At 36.1% G+C, this 17,744-nt stretch overlaps 1 protein-coding gene across 1 annotated transcript in view; it reads right to left on the minus strand.

Annotated features, from left to right (window-relative positions):
* The window catches only part of LOC135700241 (acetylcholine receptor subunit alpha-like), a 513,136-nt gene that overhangs the window by 138,237 nt on the left and 357,155 nt on the right, over positions 1-17,744 (minus strand). The window contains exon 2 of the mRNA XM_065220685.1: positions 10,429-10,884. Within this exon, the coding sequence (XP_065076757.1) occupies positions 10,429-10,477 (49 nt within the window). The 5' untranslated portion in view covers positions 10,478-10,884. The remainder of the gene's footprint in view (positions 1-10,428; positions 10,885-17,744) is intronic.

Below are 17,744 nucleotides of genomic sequence, written 5' to 3' on the forward strand. Positions count from 1 at the left end.
ATCCATCGAACATTATTCCATCGAACAAAGGAATCAAGGGGAGTGTCGTGTAATCTATAAACACAACCACGGAAAGTAGAGAACATAAATAAAATTTCGATATTTGAAACAACCTTCCCGCTTGGACCCCTCCTCAACTGCATTACTGATAAACCAGCAGCAATCTGAGCATGACAAAACGGAACAGTTTACAAGCAATGTGGGTGGAAATGGGCTGAACAATTGAATGTATCAATTTCTCGGGTGTCACCTCTTTTGGAACAGCGAAAGCGATACTCCTTCTTTTTCCTCTACATCTGCACCAGCTGTCTATCTGTATTGATTTGATTCCATTCCGTCCCATAACCTTTTCAGCGTTTTTGTTTTATCAACCCCCCCGGATCGTCGTGTCACAGCTCCAGCAAGTTTGGACCAAATGCTAAAACAATAAACGCCTTTCTCTGGCTGCCTTTCCGATATGGATACAGAGTAGCATCGTGTGCGTTTGGAGCAAAATGAAGAGGAAGGAAAAGCAATTTTCTTTTTTTTTATTACAACTTTCTTCGCCTTGGGAACCAGCCTGGCCCAGGTAGGTATGCATGATTTGAACGTGTGTATTGTTGTCGGCGTGGTGTCTGGTGACCCGGATGCTGACCTTTTTGGGGCACACCAATTAGGAAATTTTCCCAAATTTGGTACGTCCCTTGCTGTAAAGTTGTTTCTGCAGCTAGACAGATGATATCCCCGAAGAAAGTATATAGCTGAGATTTTCAGGTAAAAGCAACGCGTAGAACATCTAAAAGTTTACGCAGATTTATTATGCAACTTGATGAAAGGATGATAAAGAGCCGTTCGGAAAAAAAGCATTTCCATGTCATGGCACTTTTAGACCATTTTTTGTTTCTATTTCCTGCATGAATTGCTTGATCAACTCACCTACCAGTTGTTCTCAATCAGTATAAAATATCAATCAATCATTTCCGAGAACCAATCTTGTTTTTTTTTTCACTGCATTGTACACATTGCGAAAAACTAACAGAAATAGCAATGGTATTTTCGAGAAAAAAAAAATCACGACAACGTGCAAAACACAAAATATCAATGAGAGGTTTTTTTTTTAATGCAATCTACAGCTGACGTACTAAAAGCCCGGTGAACAATATGCCAACATACTGCAGATAAAATCCCATCAAAATTATGCCATAATGCGCCATAAGAAAATTTTCGGATTGTTTGGAAATTGCATTCAATCAACGTAATTTTTGAAATAATTCTAATGCACTTCAGCGATATCGAAGATACGACACCAGTGTTGTAGTTGTGGGTGGTCGTGAGTAGTCAACGACTACTTAGCACTAAAAAAAATATGCTTGTAAAGCGCCAAGTATAGGCAAAACAGGGTCCAAAATTGCCCAAAATATAATATCTAAAAAGGACGCTAAAATGCCGGTGTATGGAAAATTCAATGTGTGTGGTTTCAAATGTCACAGGGCCTTAGAAACATGTGTTTTTGTTATTAGCCATTTCACCCAATTTTCACCAATTTTTATGAGGGAAATGTTTTTCTCAGGTTATTATATTGTAAAACGTGAGTTGCCCTATGTGTTCCATCCCTAAATTTTTAAGCGGTGATGTCTGTATTTTTATTGTTCCACTAAATATACAGGGTGTTTGATTCCAGGTTTTGTATATTTAAAGGGTAGATAGAGCTCCCAAAGTTATGAAAAAATCTCCATCAAACATATGGTCGAAAATGACTTCTATGTGAGTTATTCAATAGCAATGGTACGAATCAAGCTTAAAATGCGATTTTCTCGGCTTGCTGATTTTTGCCATGGAACCGACATGCGAAGAGCGGCAGTATGGATGTTAATCACTACGCCGGGGCCGTCCCCAACTCAAAACTAAGCTCCCACGATGGAGAATACAAGTAAAACTAAATTAAAATTGTTCCTCTTTTGTATGAGTCTACACGCTAAGAATCAGTAACCCAAATTTAGGTTATCGATTCACCCAAATTTGAGTTTATTTAACTGAAATGGTTTTGTTAATAACATTTACTAAGAAAAATGGATCGATTTTCACCAATATTTATGCTAACTCAGATTTACCCAAATTTAGGTTGGCAAAAATAGGAACTTTTTATACAAACTTGCATAAAACTAACTCAAATATGGATCAAACTTACCCATATATGGGGTGAAAAATTAAACAATATTTATGATCGCCCGTTTTACCCAAATTTGCAGATTTCTTATATTTTGTTTTTGTCCACTGTACGCCCAATCGGGGTAAACTATGGCTATATATGGCTTTTCTATCTTAGCGTGTAGTCTATTACCGGGCTAGGCGACCCAAGTGATGGAGATGGTTTTAAATGTATGAGATTTTCCCTTCCTTAAAAATAATCAAAGCTGCTTACGGGTGACATTGACTGTCCAACACTGCTGTCTCAGCTACCTAAATATGTATGCCCTTGAGAGGGCTCTTCGTCATTGCGACTTTCTCTATTTGAAACCACGACGCCGAAATTATATACAACACAAGCCAATTCGAGCAATCAGCTGGCAATTCAACAACTTCTTTTATATGTTCAACTTCAATGTATCAGCTGACATGTTTCGTCATCGGTTACTTGGCTTTGTCCGTACCGTTGACCGTAACTATTTAGTTTAAATTTTATTCATTTAGACAATAATTATCAGTTGAATTTTTCAAATAAACACAAATATTCTTCTACTTTTGAGTATAAAACTCAGTGATTATGCACCATTTAAGATTCGTTCATTTCCCGTTTCACTAACTTCATTCACGCTTCCCGTGTAGCAGGTTTGATAAAATTGTTTTAATGGTGTGCAAACACATTCTGCTCCGAAACCGTTCCCTACGGAATGCCTTCGCCTGTCTGTGTCTGCCTGTTTGAAACGAAATCACGACCATCCACTTGGACATCTCCCAGAGAATGCTGAGGCTGACAGGGAATGAATATTAAAAATTATTGCCGGCAATTTTGACACTTAAAGTCACAGCCAGAGTTGTTCGCGCTTCTTTTGTGCCGTTGGATGTCGCTCATCATCGGTTGGTTGGTTGTTCTAAGCTGCTGCCTCATAACGATCATTATAAATTGATGGTCCCAGAAGGATTGCTATTCAAACAGAAGGAAACTGAGGTTATGTCTTTATCTTTGGGCTCTGAATTAACCTCCAAGGAAAACAACAGTTTTAAACACTTTGAAGTGCCGCATTTCCCTTTGAATATATAGATGTTTGCTCCATTATTTGTGAGGGTTTTGTGTGGGGGAAAATTTCGTTTCTGTTTCGAAGCTTTTATTTCTATTAGAGTTTGATGACTATCACGAACCCTTGGGCATTTGATGTTTTATTATCAAGATTTTAGAATCATGCTACGTTTCAAGCCCAGGTCGACTGTAAACATAAAATAATAAAAATAAACATGGACTCATCCCTGTACAAAATTGTGGGTACATCGACTGTCCTTTAAATGACCACCATTTTAATGAAAAACCCTCTTATGCACAGCAAAAAATAAATTTTAATATTACTTTCAAGATGATGCACTTCAATCATGACGAAAATCTCACGTTATTTTTATGGCCACAAAAATAAACAATTGCAGTAAAAGCAGCGTAGGTCAGTTCAAGCACTGTATTAATGATAATTTTTTTTCCTTTTTTGGCAAGTAATATTACATCATATTTTCGACACCATTGAAGTGCATCCACTTTGATGTGATATCAAAATTAATTTCTTACTGTGTGTGGTTATAGCAAGAATATTTCTCAGTATAAATTAAGGGTTGTTGCATATATTATGTCACGCTCTAAGGGGGGAGGGGGCTCTAAGATTTTGTGACAAGCAATGCATTAGGTATAGGAAAAACGTAACGGGGAGGGCGTAAATTTTTGCTCGATTTAGCGTAACATAATTAATGCATGGGCCCTAAGTAACCACACGGAGGGTTGCATTAGGATATCACTTTTGTTATGTTTGTTGCTTCCAGATCCGCACTCTGATTACAAATATGATTCGCTAAAAATTGCTTTTAATACTGCTTTTGTGCTGTGCTAGCACACTTTTACGTTTGAGGCAGAGGTTGTAGATTTTTCTTTTCTTTTGCTTTTTTTTTGTTATAGTTATAGTTAAGTTCAGTTATCATTTAGACTAGCTCTTCTCATGAGAAGTCTCATTCTATTGTAGTGATCCGTATCATTTAAAGAGTTCTAGGACGCGTCCCGAAGGGAGCCTTCTCATTAATCATAAAAGCTGTTCTTAGTGACTCAAACATGCAATGATACTGACATTTGACAATGCATCTGAACACTGGTTCGAAATGTTTCTTGTTTCATATCTCAGTTACCCGAAAAAATGCAATGGTTGGTTGGTTGATTGGTTATCTTTATTAAAGTTATTTTCAGGCAGACGCTGGATCATCTCCGGGAAAAAATGCAATCAGAAGCGAGTATCATAACCGTCAACAATAAGAGGGCAGGATGAGACTTCGATGGGAAGGGAAGACGGGGTAGACCCACCGTATGGCATATACTAACAATTAAAAATCGTAGCTTGTGAAGTGTTGCCTTAGTGGTCCCTTCAACAAAGCCTCCCCTACTAAAAATGAGATCAACTAAAATTTTTTAGAACTGCTCTTGTTTCGAAAAACTGTACTTAGTAGCTATCTTTCCGACAGTTGTATTATAAATTTTAATATCAACTTATGTGTAGCTCTGTTCACTGCTGCGTGCTGTCAACAATGTCAATTGACGTAAGATATTGGACTAACACTGAATTTCACTTCCGACACTGATATTCGTTGTAAGCATGATATCAGCCGGTATGGCTTTGACATTCCTATCCAAAGGGAAAAGTTGAAAATCTTACTTTTATCTCAACTTTTCTGAATAACCGTTGCATTGTTTCAATATTACAGATGAGTTTTCGATTAGCTGGCGTATTTAAGAAAAAATGCGGCAGAACATTGCATATCAGTGGTCCCTTTACGATTTCAATGTCATCTGCGCACTGACATTGAGGTGAATTACATTGACATTCTAACTGATGCTGACATCAGGTGGCTAGTGAAATTCATCGATTTGTAGGTATTGATAATGATATTTTGCAGCACTTTCTGTCACGAAAATTTCAGTTCCATTGATCGTATCATGACATAGCTACAATATATGTCAAAACTGACCATTTTGTATGGAAATCGGATTGCATCGGTTTATATGAAGCAATACTGTAAATTATCAGGCTCATCAGATAGCCATAAAATTTATACCATGTTAAGCAATTAAAAACTTCTCCAAGCATATAATGTGATTAAAAACACAAACATAAATGTAACTGAAGGAATACCGATTTTAAAGCCATAATCACACTTATACTCTCCACATTCGATTACTCCTGCGTAGTAATTAACAACTTCCTCTCCATTTTTTACTTCAAAATGATCATCCAAATCTCATCACGGTATTAGTTTCTGATAATATGCACCATATTTTGAGATTTGACCTGTGAAAAAAAAAAAATCCATGTGGCTGTCTTCTAGAAAGTTGAGAAAAATTTTCTTGAACATAGTATGCCACAAATAAATCAAACAAAAAGGCGAAACCAATACAAAAAATTAACGAAAAGCTTAACGCCACCGGAAAATTGTTGTGATTTTTTTAATATTTAAAAATTATTATATAGAAAACAGTGACAATAATGAAGACTGCACAATGTAGTCGAAATGCTTATCGGTCATGGATACTAAAATTTATTTAGTGGAATTTAATAGAAGATAACCTTTTTTTTTACTGTTTTATTAACTAGAAAAATCAGTTTTTTCAGTAGATTTTAACAAATAAAAAATATCATAAAAACAGCAAACAAAACCTGACCCTTTGATTTTGTTCTTGTGCCAGATCTTTAGCATGATGATATAGAAAAATTGTTTTTACACGAAATTTTTTTCAAGAATCTCACGAAAAAACGGAGTTTCAGATTTGTTATATCATTAACCAATATTTTTGAAAAATTAGACCATGCTATAAAATATGGTATTCCAAGGGCTTCCATTAAAAAATGCATCATATCTTACTGGAAATGATGAGTTAGCAAATTTGTGTCCTGCAGCATGGGATTATAAGCTCTACAGCTATGTGGAACATTTTAATATCGTTAACCGTTAGATAAGAAAGTTAGGATTTTTAAGTCACGTACTAACGAGTTTAATTTGTGCACAATACCTTCATCAGATGCACCTTTTTTTTTCTCTAAAAACATCTCTAAAGATGCGAGTTAAAGTTAAAAAAAAATCCAAAGACACCAGTTTGATTGAACTTCATCTTTGAGCACCTTTTCAGAATTTCCCTGAAAATCGCCTGATAACTGTGCAATGAATCTCTAAGTTGACTGTTTTTTCAACTTCTGACGCTCGATGGTTTTTGATTCAAGTTGTAAGATTTATAAAAAAAATCTACATCTTAGATGTTCTTGTTAATGAGATTGTGCGGTCAGTGACGGCAAGAGACTGATGAAGTTTATCCATTCCAGCCTGGTAAAGAAGACATGGACTTGATGTCACTGACATCCGCCTTGGAAAACGCCTATCGCTAGCTGAAGATTCACTAATTGACGCATTTCGCGCTAAATCGAATCGAAGCTGGCAACACCCTCTCAGATTTCTATGAAATGTTCTGGATGTGTAGACTTTGACTAAATAAGCACTTTTGCATACTCAGTTTTTTTTTCCAAAATTTGTTTAGGCTAACATTTGAGAAGGGCCAAACTTTTCCGCTGATTTTTTTTTTTTAATTTTTTTTTATGGAAAAATGACAACTCCTACAAAAATGTGTTGTATGGATGACTTTTAGAAAATTGTCCAAGTTTTTGAAAAAAAAAATCTCTTCGAGACATACACTGAAAAAAATCGATTTTTAAATTTTAATTAATTAAAAAAATGCCCATGTTTGATTTGGATGAAACTTTGTCTCAAGATAGATAATTATGTTCACTATCATCCGTCCATACATCAAGAGATGAGCACTTTTAAGGAAAAAAAGCTTTTCTTACAAAAACTTGTTCATGTCTGAACTGATTTTTTTTAACGTACCGTAAAACGGGGTAACATTGATAGTTTTTTAAAGTATATTCTAAATATTTTTTACAGCAATGAATGTTTTTCAAATTTTATATTTTTAAAACAAGTACTGAGGATCCAAGAGTTAATTCGTTTGTAATATGTTTAACAGAAATTAAAGCATTTACACATTTATTTTTGTTTTGTGACCAAACTTCAGTACTTTGATTTGGGGCTACTTTGATAATGCTCGATGAATGTAGAAAAAATGGTTGAAACTTAAACAATTCAGTGCATAAAATATGAAACTTTGAATGAGTATATAATCAGAAACCACATAAGGATCCAGCCAATGAAGATTTTTGCACACGAAAAATAGTTGACACCCTTTTGGGTATTTCCATGTATCTTCAATAAAATGATAACTTTTTAAACATGGTTTAGTTAAAAAGAATATTTCCAAAAATTAGCTATTCTGTAACATTAGGCATTATCTGATAAGACGATTTGAAAACTTTCCTAATTTTTTGGGTGATATTTGCACGGACAGTGTCAGCCTACTTTGCTTTTACATCAAATCCATCCATCATCATTTTTTACACTCTACCCTCCTCCTATTACGTTATATTTTTTCGTGAAAAGATCCTAACGCAGTAGAATTCATCTTCAATATGTAAAACTGGTGATTTAATTTGATCTATCTTTGATCTGATCTAATTTTATCTTATTTAAAAAAACGCAGCCAGTACGAGAAAGCATCCAGCAAAATGATTAGGTTAGATAAAACCTATTCATTTTTTCTGTCAACATTAATGCTTGCAGCATAACTGAGATATGACACAAATAACAAAATTGGCTACGGCTACGTTGTATTTTCCGCAAAGATGATTCTGTGAAATGATTATCAAGGGGTGACTGTTTTAATCAACTGAAGGAACATGGGCCTAAAACTCCTACGTTTTGCAAACTATTATAAAGTTTCATGGTGGGATCGTAAGCTCTCTCAAGTGACATTGCAAGTTTTATCGAGGTTTTAAAGCATTATACGAGTCTATAACACGGTCTACAGAACCCGCATAAAATCCACTGTTACTTGGGCTGTCTATCAGGCTGTTTTTTCAATGTGTAGGTTGAATCAACTGATCTGCAACAACTTCAATCATATGTATCTTCACGAAATCTCAATATTTTTCCAGCAATTTTTTTCAACATAATTGTACTGGATACCTACAATTATGTTTAAATCGTATTCATTGAATGTATGTGAAATTATTGTTCTGGATTACAAACCGAACTACAAGAACGGTGCCGAGAAGATCGAATCTGTTCACCGTCGCTTTCTTCGTTTTGCGTTCCGTTGACTACCTTTGAGAGATCCGCTTCGGCTGCCTATCAGAACATTGACTATTGCCGACGTTCTACAGGGAAGAATCGATTTTCAGGCTATTCTGACCCAAATCTATCTGAATGTCCAACCCCGACCGCTTCATAACAACATTGCCAGATTGTTATTTAAAAGTATTTTCAACACCTTATAAGACAACCTGTACCTTTTCAGCTGTATTAATTTATGAGATGTCATAAAAAAGTACTTTTAGAAAACGTGGGATGCTTACTGCATCACTTATAATACATTTAAACAACAAGCCGTTCTTATTCTTTTAAAAAAAGATGTTTTACGTGTTACTTATGTCAAAGATGGATTCCGTCAAGTGTAAGAATAGGTATTTCTTAGTGTGCATGGCTATTCTGACCCAAATCTTCCTGAATGACCAACCCCGACCGTTTCATAACAACCCTATGCTAAGACTGCCACTGCGTCGCACGAACTACGGGCAGTGTGCCACACTTTTTTCTAATTTCAATCTGTATTTTAACCGTATTTTTCTTTTAAATCTGTATCTAGCCGACAAATATCGGTGTTAAAACTCGGTATAATTTCTTTATTATGGTCCTAGCGTGGATTTTCAACTTGAATAGTTAATTTTGCTTTCAAGAGAAAATTATCCTAGAATCTTGGTTTTCTAATTAGTTTGTATTTTTTCTAATAGTTAAACAATTCAAACAAATCTAGTACCAGTAGCGAGGGAAATCCCTGATTACCTGAAAGTTTCTTTAATGAAGTAACAATCAAATTTTATCTGCACACTTAGAAAAATTCATGTAAATTTAGGTGCTCTAGAGTGTCATATACGAGCGTCAATTGTGACATAAATTTAAGTCATAACAGATGCGAAATATAACTGAATGAAATGAAATGAAACGTACTTTTCGTCGAGAAACGAAACTGCTCCTGCTGATGCCGACGATTGGACACCACCACACACGGTGATTAGAACTGAATCCAGCGGTTGTGGGCAGCCTTGATAGCTAGCTGCTTGCGGGGAGCCATTCGTTGTGTACTGGAGAACACCACCACTCACCACGCGGTGATTGAATAAACATCGTTTGGTGAGACCGAATGGAATTCAACTTTGAAATCTGTGTTAGGGAAATTGCTTTTCGTAGGCAATCGGTGATAATTTTATTTAACATAGAAAATAGCAGCAGTTGCACATTCGTGCAATTTTCAATAGTGACATTTTGAAAAATGATAAAGCTTTAAAGATGCGTAGAAATATTTCTGATCGATTGGTGATACAATTATTGAAATTGGTCCAGGGGCAGCTGAGTTATTCACGTTCAAAATCTTTCCTAATTTTTTTACATGTTCCATTTTTGGTTTTCACAAAGTGTGCCCCCATAGAGAAATCACAGACGTAGTCCTACGTCAAAAGATGGATTTCGTCACGTTTTGCTCGAACCAAAGTTTGAGTTAATTTGGATGCGAGGAAATTCTGCACTGCCCTCCCAATGTCTCTACGTATGGCGAACAAAGTAGCGTTGTTGAGTTGTGCTGTGATAATAAATATATAATTTCCAACTCCCAAAGCACGGATGTACGCGATTGTTCCGTCAATTAAAGAGAGAACTGTAAAAATATACCACATTTCCTTAAGGGGATTGAATTATACCTGCTTAGTCTAAGTGTCTAGCTTCGCAGTCAATATAAAGAATCATATGGTTGGAAAAAAAAAACAAAATGTTTTATAATTGAGTACTTGAAACGGATAAAGCTGCACAAGGCTTCAAAACCCAACCACATATGACCATTTGTGACCAACCGGCGTGCCAAAATCCGATTAAATGCGCTACGCTACCACCAGAGGATACACTTCTGTTCAAATGCTCCTCAAACGCACCGAGTGATGAAAGTGAGCTGAGTTTGGCGTAGTTCCAATGTCTGAAAAAATGCTGTTGAAATATGGACCAATGCCCAAACGCTTGCCCCCGGAGGATAATGACATAAAAAATTGCTCTACTCACCTGAAACGGCAGCGAATATGATGAAACTAACGCCGTGTAGCAGCCTCATCTCATCTCCCTGTGTCCCAGCCAGCGTCGTTGCGTAACGATTGGCCGAGGGATCCACGGAGTTGTGCTGCTACAGAGCTCTTCCCTTCGCTGAACCCGCTGGCAGTGGCGACGCACTCCACCTCGACCGACCACCACCACCGTCGACGGGTTGCCGTGGGGGCGACAATTTTGACGATTTTCTGTCGCCGGCCGCTCGACTCGAAATCGATCAACAACCAACTCAATGATGACCGGGTGTGTCGCGTGGCTGTGCGAGAATAGCAACCGAGCTGCTTCTGATCTGTTTGCTGGCCTGGATTGGTTGCCCTCGTTTCGTTCCGTCCAGCTTCAAAACTTCCAGCACCGTTGATGAAGCAGCAATGGATGGGAAAAAGCAATTTCCGGTCAAGAAACGATCATGTTTGGCTGCAAATGCGAAATTGAAAGAAAAGGAACAGTGAGAGGTGGAGTCGATTTTATAAATCGAAAATTTTGCAATTTATTGCAAGTGCAAATACGATTTGGAATATTTGAAAGTCGTCGTTCTTCTTTCCAGCGCGTAAACAATGATTTAAATTGCGATTCTCTTTTCTTCGTTTGCCAGAAGAGCAGATTAGTTAATCTGCTGTATTTGCAACCAGAGGCGAAGTAAGTGAATGATTCAATAATAAATCGGACTGAAAGGATAGGGTTTTGATCTAATTTCCGTCCTACTAAGCACAACGGGTTTGAACAAAAAATGGAATATATCTGTCAAAGATGATTTCTAAATTTATTCACCATACCATTACCTTTCTTTTGGATTTGATAAAGATTCACAAATTGTTAAGATATTGTTTTAAATCTAATACTGCTTCTTGATCCTAAATTCGTTCTACGAGTTTCAATTCTGTCCTAACGCATTAAAGCGCCATTCGATTTGCTTCGTCCTACGGATAAACGTAGAAAAAGGGGATTCGATATGAGCGCTTCTTTTGTTTTAAGAAAAATGAGCGTAAATATTCATACAATACGGATTTATATTGTAGCGTATGAACTAACGCATCAGAACAAACCTATTATTGATGGTGAAATCATTGATATTATTGATCTTTTGGGCGATTAAGACGAAGTAGTGCTCTACCCTACATATGCAAATAAGTTTCTGTCATTAAGAATAATAATGTAAAGATAAGGGGCAATCCCGGCGTAGTGGTTAACATCCATACCTCTCACGCCAGAGTCACGAGTTCAACTCTCACCCCCGAACAAGTCACGAATGACCCAAGAGTGTTAAAGTGACTATAATAATAATAAAAAAAAAATAATGTGAAGTTTTATTATTTTTTATTTGTATGTTTCTTCCTGAAAAATAATAAACGTTTCAATTTGTATGAAAATGGCTCATTTTTTGAGGACGTTCCAAACCTCACAAAGTAAGTTGTAAAAATACTTTCATCACAGCGGGTAACAAATTCATTAAAGATTACTTTCAGAATAATTTACAGAATGTGCCATTGCAACAAATTTCATGCAAATCTTAGTGTATGTCGTTAGTATCTAATTAAGGGGCTAGGCCACTGTAGCGGGTTCAAATAATGTTTTTTTTTATTGGTCTTAAATGATAGTTTAGAGTCTAATGAATACGAGACTTTTGGTTTTATACCCGGGAACAGTTTCTTTCGCATTATTTTGGGGCGGAGACTAGAGGACTACCAGCGCGCTCCAGGCATGAAATTTATCTTTAATCGCTTTTTTTTTTTCTCAAAACCATGTTTTTCAAGTCAGCGGAAACGAAAGTTATATTTCTAATTGATTAATCGACTTGATTTTAGTAGCTTGTTCAACATACTTTTTTTTTCTAATGAAGTACCTGAGTTTTTAACCTTATCTTTAAAAGTTTTGTTGCAATCAATAATTATATATTTGAAATTTTTGCCTAAAATCAGATCACTTTTTTCAAACGCGCGTCATTTTTGTCAAAAATTATTTTTTTTACAGTTATCTCTCACCCCAGCAGGCCGGTGTTCAATCCCAGTCGGCAACGCCGGGATTTTCTAAAATTTAAAATTTCTGATCACATCGTTCTTCGGAAGGGAAGTAAGTTTTTTTAAATAGAGAAATCACAAGATTACGACCGTAAACAAAGGAATTTGATCGATTTTAAAATCAACACAAATTACTCAAACAGAAATCTCCCCATCTTTATCCATCCATTGGATAATCCATCATTGCATCTATGAATCAGTTCTCACTTTCAATAACCATAATTTAGAAGCAGCTAATATCCTTTCGCAACGACTTGACACAACAAAGGTCAAGTCATAGGCTAAGCAAGCATATCACTGTTAATCACTTATACCAATTTGTTCAATAAGCTAATATGCGATATGCAATAAGCTTTAAATGCGAAGAAGAAGAAGAACCATTTTGCTCATAGTGATCCTTATACAAATGTCCAGCATGCATATTATTGCACTTCGATGCATATGAAGAGTTTATACTGAAACTTGCCTGCAAAATACGCATTTTATGATAACTTCTATTATTTTTGAATATGCATGTGGACGCAGACAATTTTTCAAAAAATTCAACAGCAGAATTTTTTTTCAAAACCGAAACTCTGTTTATGAAAATGTATTCACTGTTTTCTACTTGCTGACCGGAATACAGTGAACACATTTCCGTTATCACAATTTCGGATAGAAACGAAGAAACTGCTTTTTGGTTTTTGAAACATTATTTGTGTCAACTTTCTTCTTACATATATTCATATATATTGTAGTACTTGATGATTTACAGAGCTCAATAAGACAGCATGAAAGAAGACTGGTGAACGGTTGAACAATCCGTACCATTGGTACTTCACGTATAGACCAATGTGGTCCTTAGTCTATTGTCCAGTGATTCGTATCCCTACCTCCCCGCGGTGCAGGGTGAGGTATTAGTAACTATAGGAAAGATCGGGTAATTAATCCCGGTTGGACATTGGTTATATCCCGGGTAGAATCTTTACTATTGATATCTAAGGTTGATATGGATTAGCATTGCATAAGTAATAATACCAAAAATAGCAAATACCATTTTTATAATAAATCCTAATATTTGCTTGTCAAACAAATAGCTAAACTTTAGAACTGTGTTATTGATTTGATACCGGAATTGCTTAATTTGCTATTGGATCGATATTGCAGGAATAAATGTCAGATAAAATTTCTTAATATTTTAGCTGTTATGTCGTGCTAATGCATATCATTTTTGGTATCAGGATCATAATTGTGTATGACTGAGATATAGTCTTCTACTCGGGATTCTGACAGAAACAGAAGGACTCCTCTCTTAGGGCGGCTGATCATTGTCCTCGTGCCACCGCGGGACTCTAAACAGAGCTGTGCACGATAGTTATCCGTCATGATAGGGGGTTGGAGCAGGCTCACAAAAATTCATAAAAATCAATCGTTGATAAATCGAATCATGGAACTGCAAGGTCCACTATAAGTTCAAAAAATTGACCAGTAGTTGTTGTTCTACAATTTTTGTGAATTTTGAAGTGTCCAAGAGAAGGGGGCGACCCCGGCGTAGTGGTTAACATCCATACCTCTCACGCCAAAGTCACGAGTTCAAATCTCACTCCCAGACAATTCACTATAATGACTATAATAAAAAAAAAAAAAAAAAAAAAAAGTTTCCAAGATTTAAAATATTTCTATATTGCCATATATTTTTTATTTAAGTTTTATAGAAAAATGTCAAATAAACAATTTTGCATAAAAATTCAAGGTTCAAATGGATGAATATTTGCAGAACATGTAAATGATTGCCTATAACAAACAATTATGTCAATTTTCATGAAAACTGGAGAAGTTCGAGTCTGATAGATTCGTCCTTCGGCGTAGAAACGCTCTAATGAATTCAAATGCTTATTATCATATAATTAACAAGATTTAAGATTAAAGCTAACCCATTGTTTAAACAATTTTTTAGTGATTTCATAGATTCAAAAGGCATCAATATTTACAATAATTTTGCTGTGCCGCTTTGTCCTCCGTAGTTTTAAGTATAATGTTGTTCCTAAACCTTTATAGAAACGATCTGTGAAGGTTAAACCTAAATTTTTTTTTATTTTTTTTTCTTTTTTTTTTTCTTTTTGCTTTATTATAGAGACTTTTAGCCTTAAGCTGGTTCGTCTCTTTCGGCTTAATCTTGATATTTTATAAAGAATGGTTTGAGCTTTGGATGAGTATCATAATATACAGCATATTTGACATTTATTTACATTTGGGAATAACACTGATGAAGACTGCACATTGTAGTCAAAATACGTATCTGTCATGGATACCAAAATTAATTAAGTGGAATTAAATTGAAGATAACCTTTTTTCGTTTTATGTAAACATTAAATGTTACGGTGGTGACCGATTTCGAGCTTCAAAAAATTTTCGGGAAATACCAAGAATTCAGTAAAATATCCCGTGATGACGGGAAATTCCACGATTTCCAGGAAAAGAGCCTCTTATTTTGAGATGAAATAACTGAGCAGAACTGTCAAAGATCGTAGAAAAGAAATGGATGTGGGGAAATCCAGGTTAGGTACCGGGGGATATCCGTACCTTTCAAGTCAAAGTTACGAATTTAAATCTCATCCCTGAACAAGGCACGAATGACCCAAAAGTGTTAAAGTGAATATAATGGCCTTTATTACGAGTGTCACTTCACGGTAAAAATGAAGTGAAGTGACCAGTTGTTACTTGTGTGAAGTGATATCGGTAATATTATATAAAAAAGGTTAGGTACCGGATTCATGAATTCTTCACTTCCGTTTGGATACATCCGTATTAGATCTACAACTCAATTTTCCAAGTATTTTACGTTATGTTTTGGAGACTAATCTCTTTGCCATTAGTCGTCACTATTACCTACAATTACAAAATAGCATTTAATCATAGTTTGCAGATTCCAGAGATCTCATTGGGGAAGTCGAAACGCAGCGTTTTTGGTATGGAAGCTTGTATGAAAATAGCCGTTTCGACTTGGTTCCATAATGTGGTCCCAGCTTTCAATGTAAAGCGTAAGTCTTATAACACATTTTGCAAGAAAACTCCAGCAATTTAAATTCAACATCAAACTTTAGTCAACATATAGGGGAAATGGATGTAATGGCCCTAATTTGGGCCCATACATAAATTCAGCAATCGATTAAATTTTCAATAGCGACCATAAATATCCATTAGTACCATCCCAATGACGCATTCATCTAGATAAAATTGATAAATAGCAGATTTTTAGCAATGGGCCCAATCTTAGCAAAGGCCAACATTAGAGCCATTTCCCCTATTGCAATCAATTTAAAGAACTCACAATTTTGTTTGAAGTCACCATCTTGAATCTAGCTAAAATATTGATGCATATCTTAATTTCACTTAACCAAATTTCAATTTTTCTAAAACACTGACCTAGACATAGGCTGCCAAGGCAGATTGTTTTGAATCCGCTTCTCTCTTTTCATACACTCGCACTAGTTTACAGTACCCCGAATACTAGCTGCGCCCATGCGTTTTCCCCACACCAATCTTACTGGTTTCAACAAACACCTCAAAAGCAGCTTCACAAGACATAAATCGCAAAGCTGTTTTGACCAAATGCGGTGGGGATTGAATATTTTCTTGAAAGCTTGCCATCGGAGGGTTCCTTCAAAACCCCCACCACCTCCCACTCTACATCATAATCGGAGGAAGTTCGGAAAAGTAAAAACATTCACGCCAATCTCGACGGGGAGTGCGAGGTAAAGTAATCCAATCACATGTAAATCTTTCCTCCCTCCCATTAATCAGGATGATAGGATTTTGAAAACAATAAATATGACGGGGCAGCATTTTTTTACGGAAAATTTATGCTTTTAAAATGTATAACTGGCTCGTTTCATCCCGTTCCCCCTGGCATTCGGAAAGAAAATTCAATTATCGTGTTGAATGGAAAGTTTGTTGCCGTCAAGGCGCGCCCAACATCACTCCCTTCTCAATTAGGCAAATTCAATACCTATTTTTCTTGCATTATTTACCCGGCGGCAAATGTTTGACTTGATTGGAAATTGTTGAAGTGTGTTCTTTAACTCAGTGTTGACATTACTTCACACCATTTCACATCATCGTTGTAAGCGTTGGTTTTTAATCACAAACTGCAATCATTCGTTTATAGTTCAGTAAATATCATTGTATTGTTGCAGAACTGTTCAGCTTGATTGATTGTTCCACCATCTGGCTATAATCTTCCTTGATTTGACTAAAACGTTAGTCCATTAGGTAAATTGTTCAGAAAACAATTTAATTTTAGGCCAAAATTGTTTTACCGCTGTAGAAATAGATTTAAAACTTCGTGAAAGCTCTGAAGCACGTTTAATTCCGACGCATGATGTAAATTAAGTCTGCAGATCTTAGATGGCCCAGAATAACTTTTACTATTTATTACGGTCTACTTAATGGGCCACACATGATTGACGTTTCCTGATCATTTCCGGCACGTTCGGAAAATCAGTCCCTTTGGTTCAGAGTGTTAGCATTTTTCGTAGGGAAGGTGTACCAGATATGGCACTACTGATAATATGTTTCACTCAGTGTTCGGAAAATCATTCTAAAAATCTCATTCATTGAGCCTCATTGCGAGAATAAACTCGCATACCAATGTGGAAAACAACATTCACGCTTGAGATTCTCATGCATATTCACGCACTCACACTGACAATGCCGAAAAATCATTCTAGATCATAAAAACCAGTCAAACGTCAATTGATGGCATGCTTATGCATCTTGTGTTCGTTTTCCAACCCCTGATGCACAAACAATAGTAATAACAATGATAGTGCCGACATATAAAGAAATGAATTTTTGAACCTGAAAACTCATCGGTGATTTTTGCGACATTGAATTTTGCAAGGCAAAACTCATAGGCGCATAAACTCATGCATGAGATTTGAGTTTTTTTTTAGTTTTTCCGAACACTGAGCATTACTGGAATATGTAAATTATATGGAGTGGTGCCATAGCTAGTGCCATGGCATAAAAGGGATATAACCATATCTAGGGAACTTCCCATAATCGGTACACTTGCCCTATATGTACATATATATAGATGTGTGCTGTCCCAATATAAGCAATCATCCTGCTGTCCACTTTGACCGGCAACGTATGAAGAAAGCCATTTCAGAGCCGTAGAGTGGGTAGCAAAAGACCAGAGATTTCAAAAGCCATAATCGGTTGTTTTGCTCCCATCCCTCGGAAGAAATCCTCTTAAACATGCATGAATACCTCAGG

This window comes from Ochlerotatus camptorhynchus, unplaced genomic scaffold, assembly GCF_037179485.1.
Source record: "Ochlerotatus camptorhynchus isolate MF236.1 unplaced genomic scaffold, CSIRO-AGI_Acam_v1.1 ptg000130l, whole genome shotgun sequence".
NCBI classification, from domain to species: Eukaryota; Metazoa; Arthropoda; class Insecta; order Diptera; family Culicidae; genus Ochlerotatus; species Ochlerotatus camptorhynchus.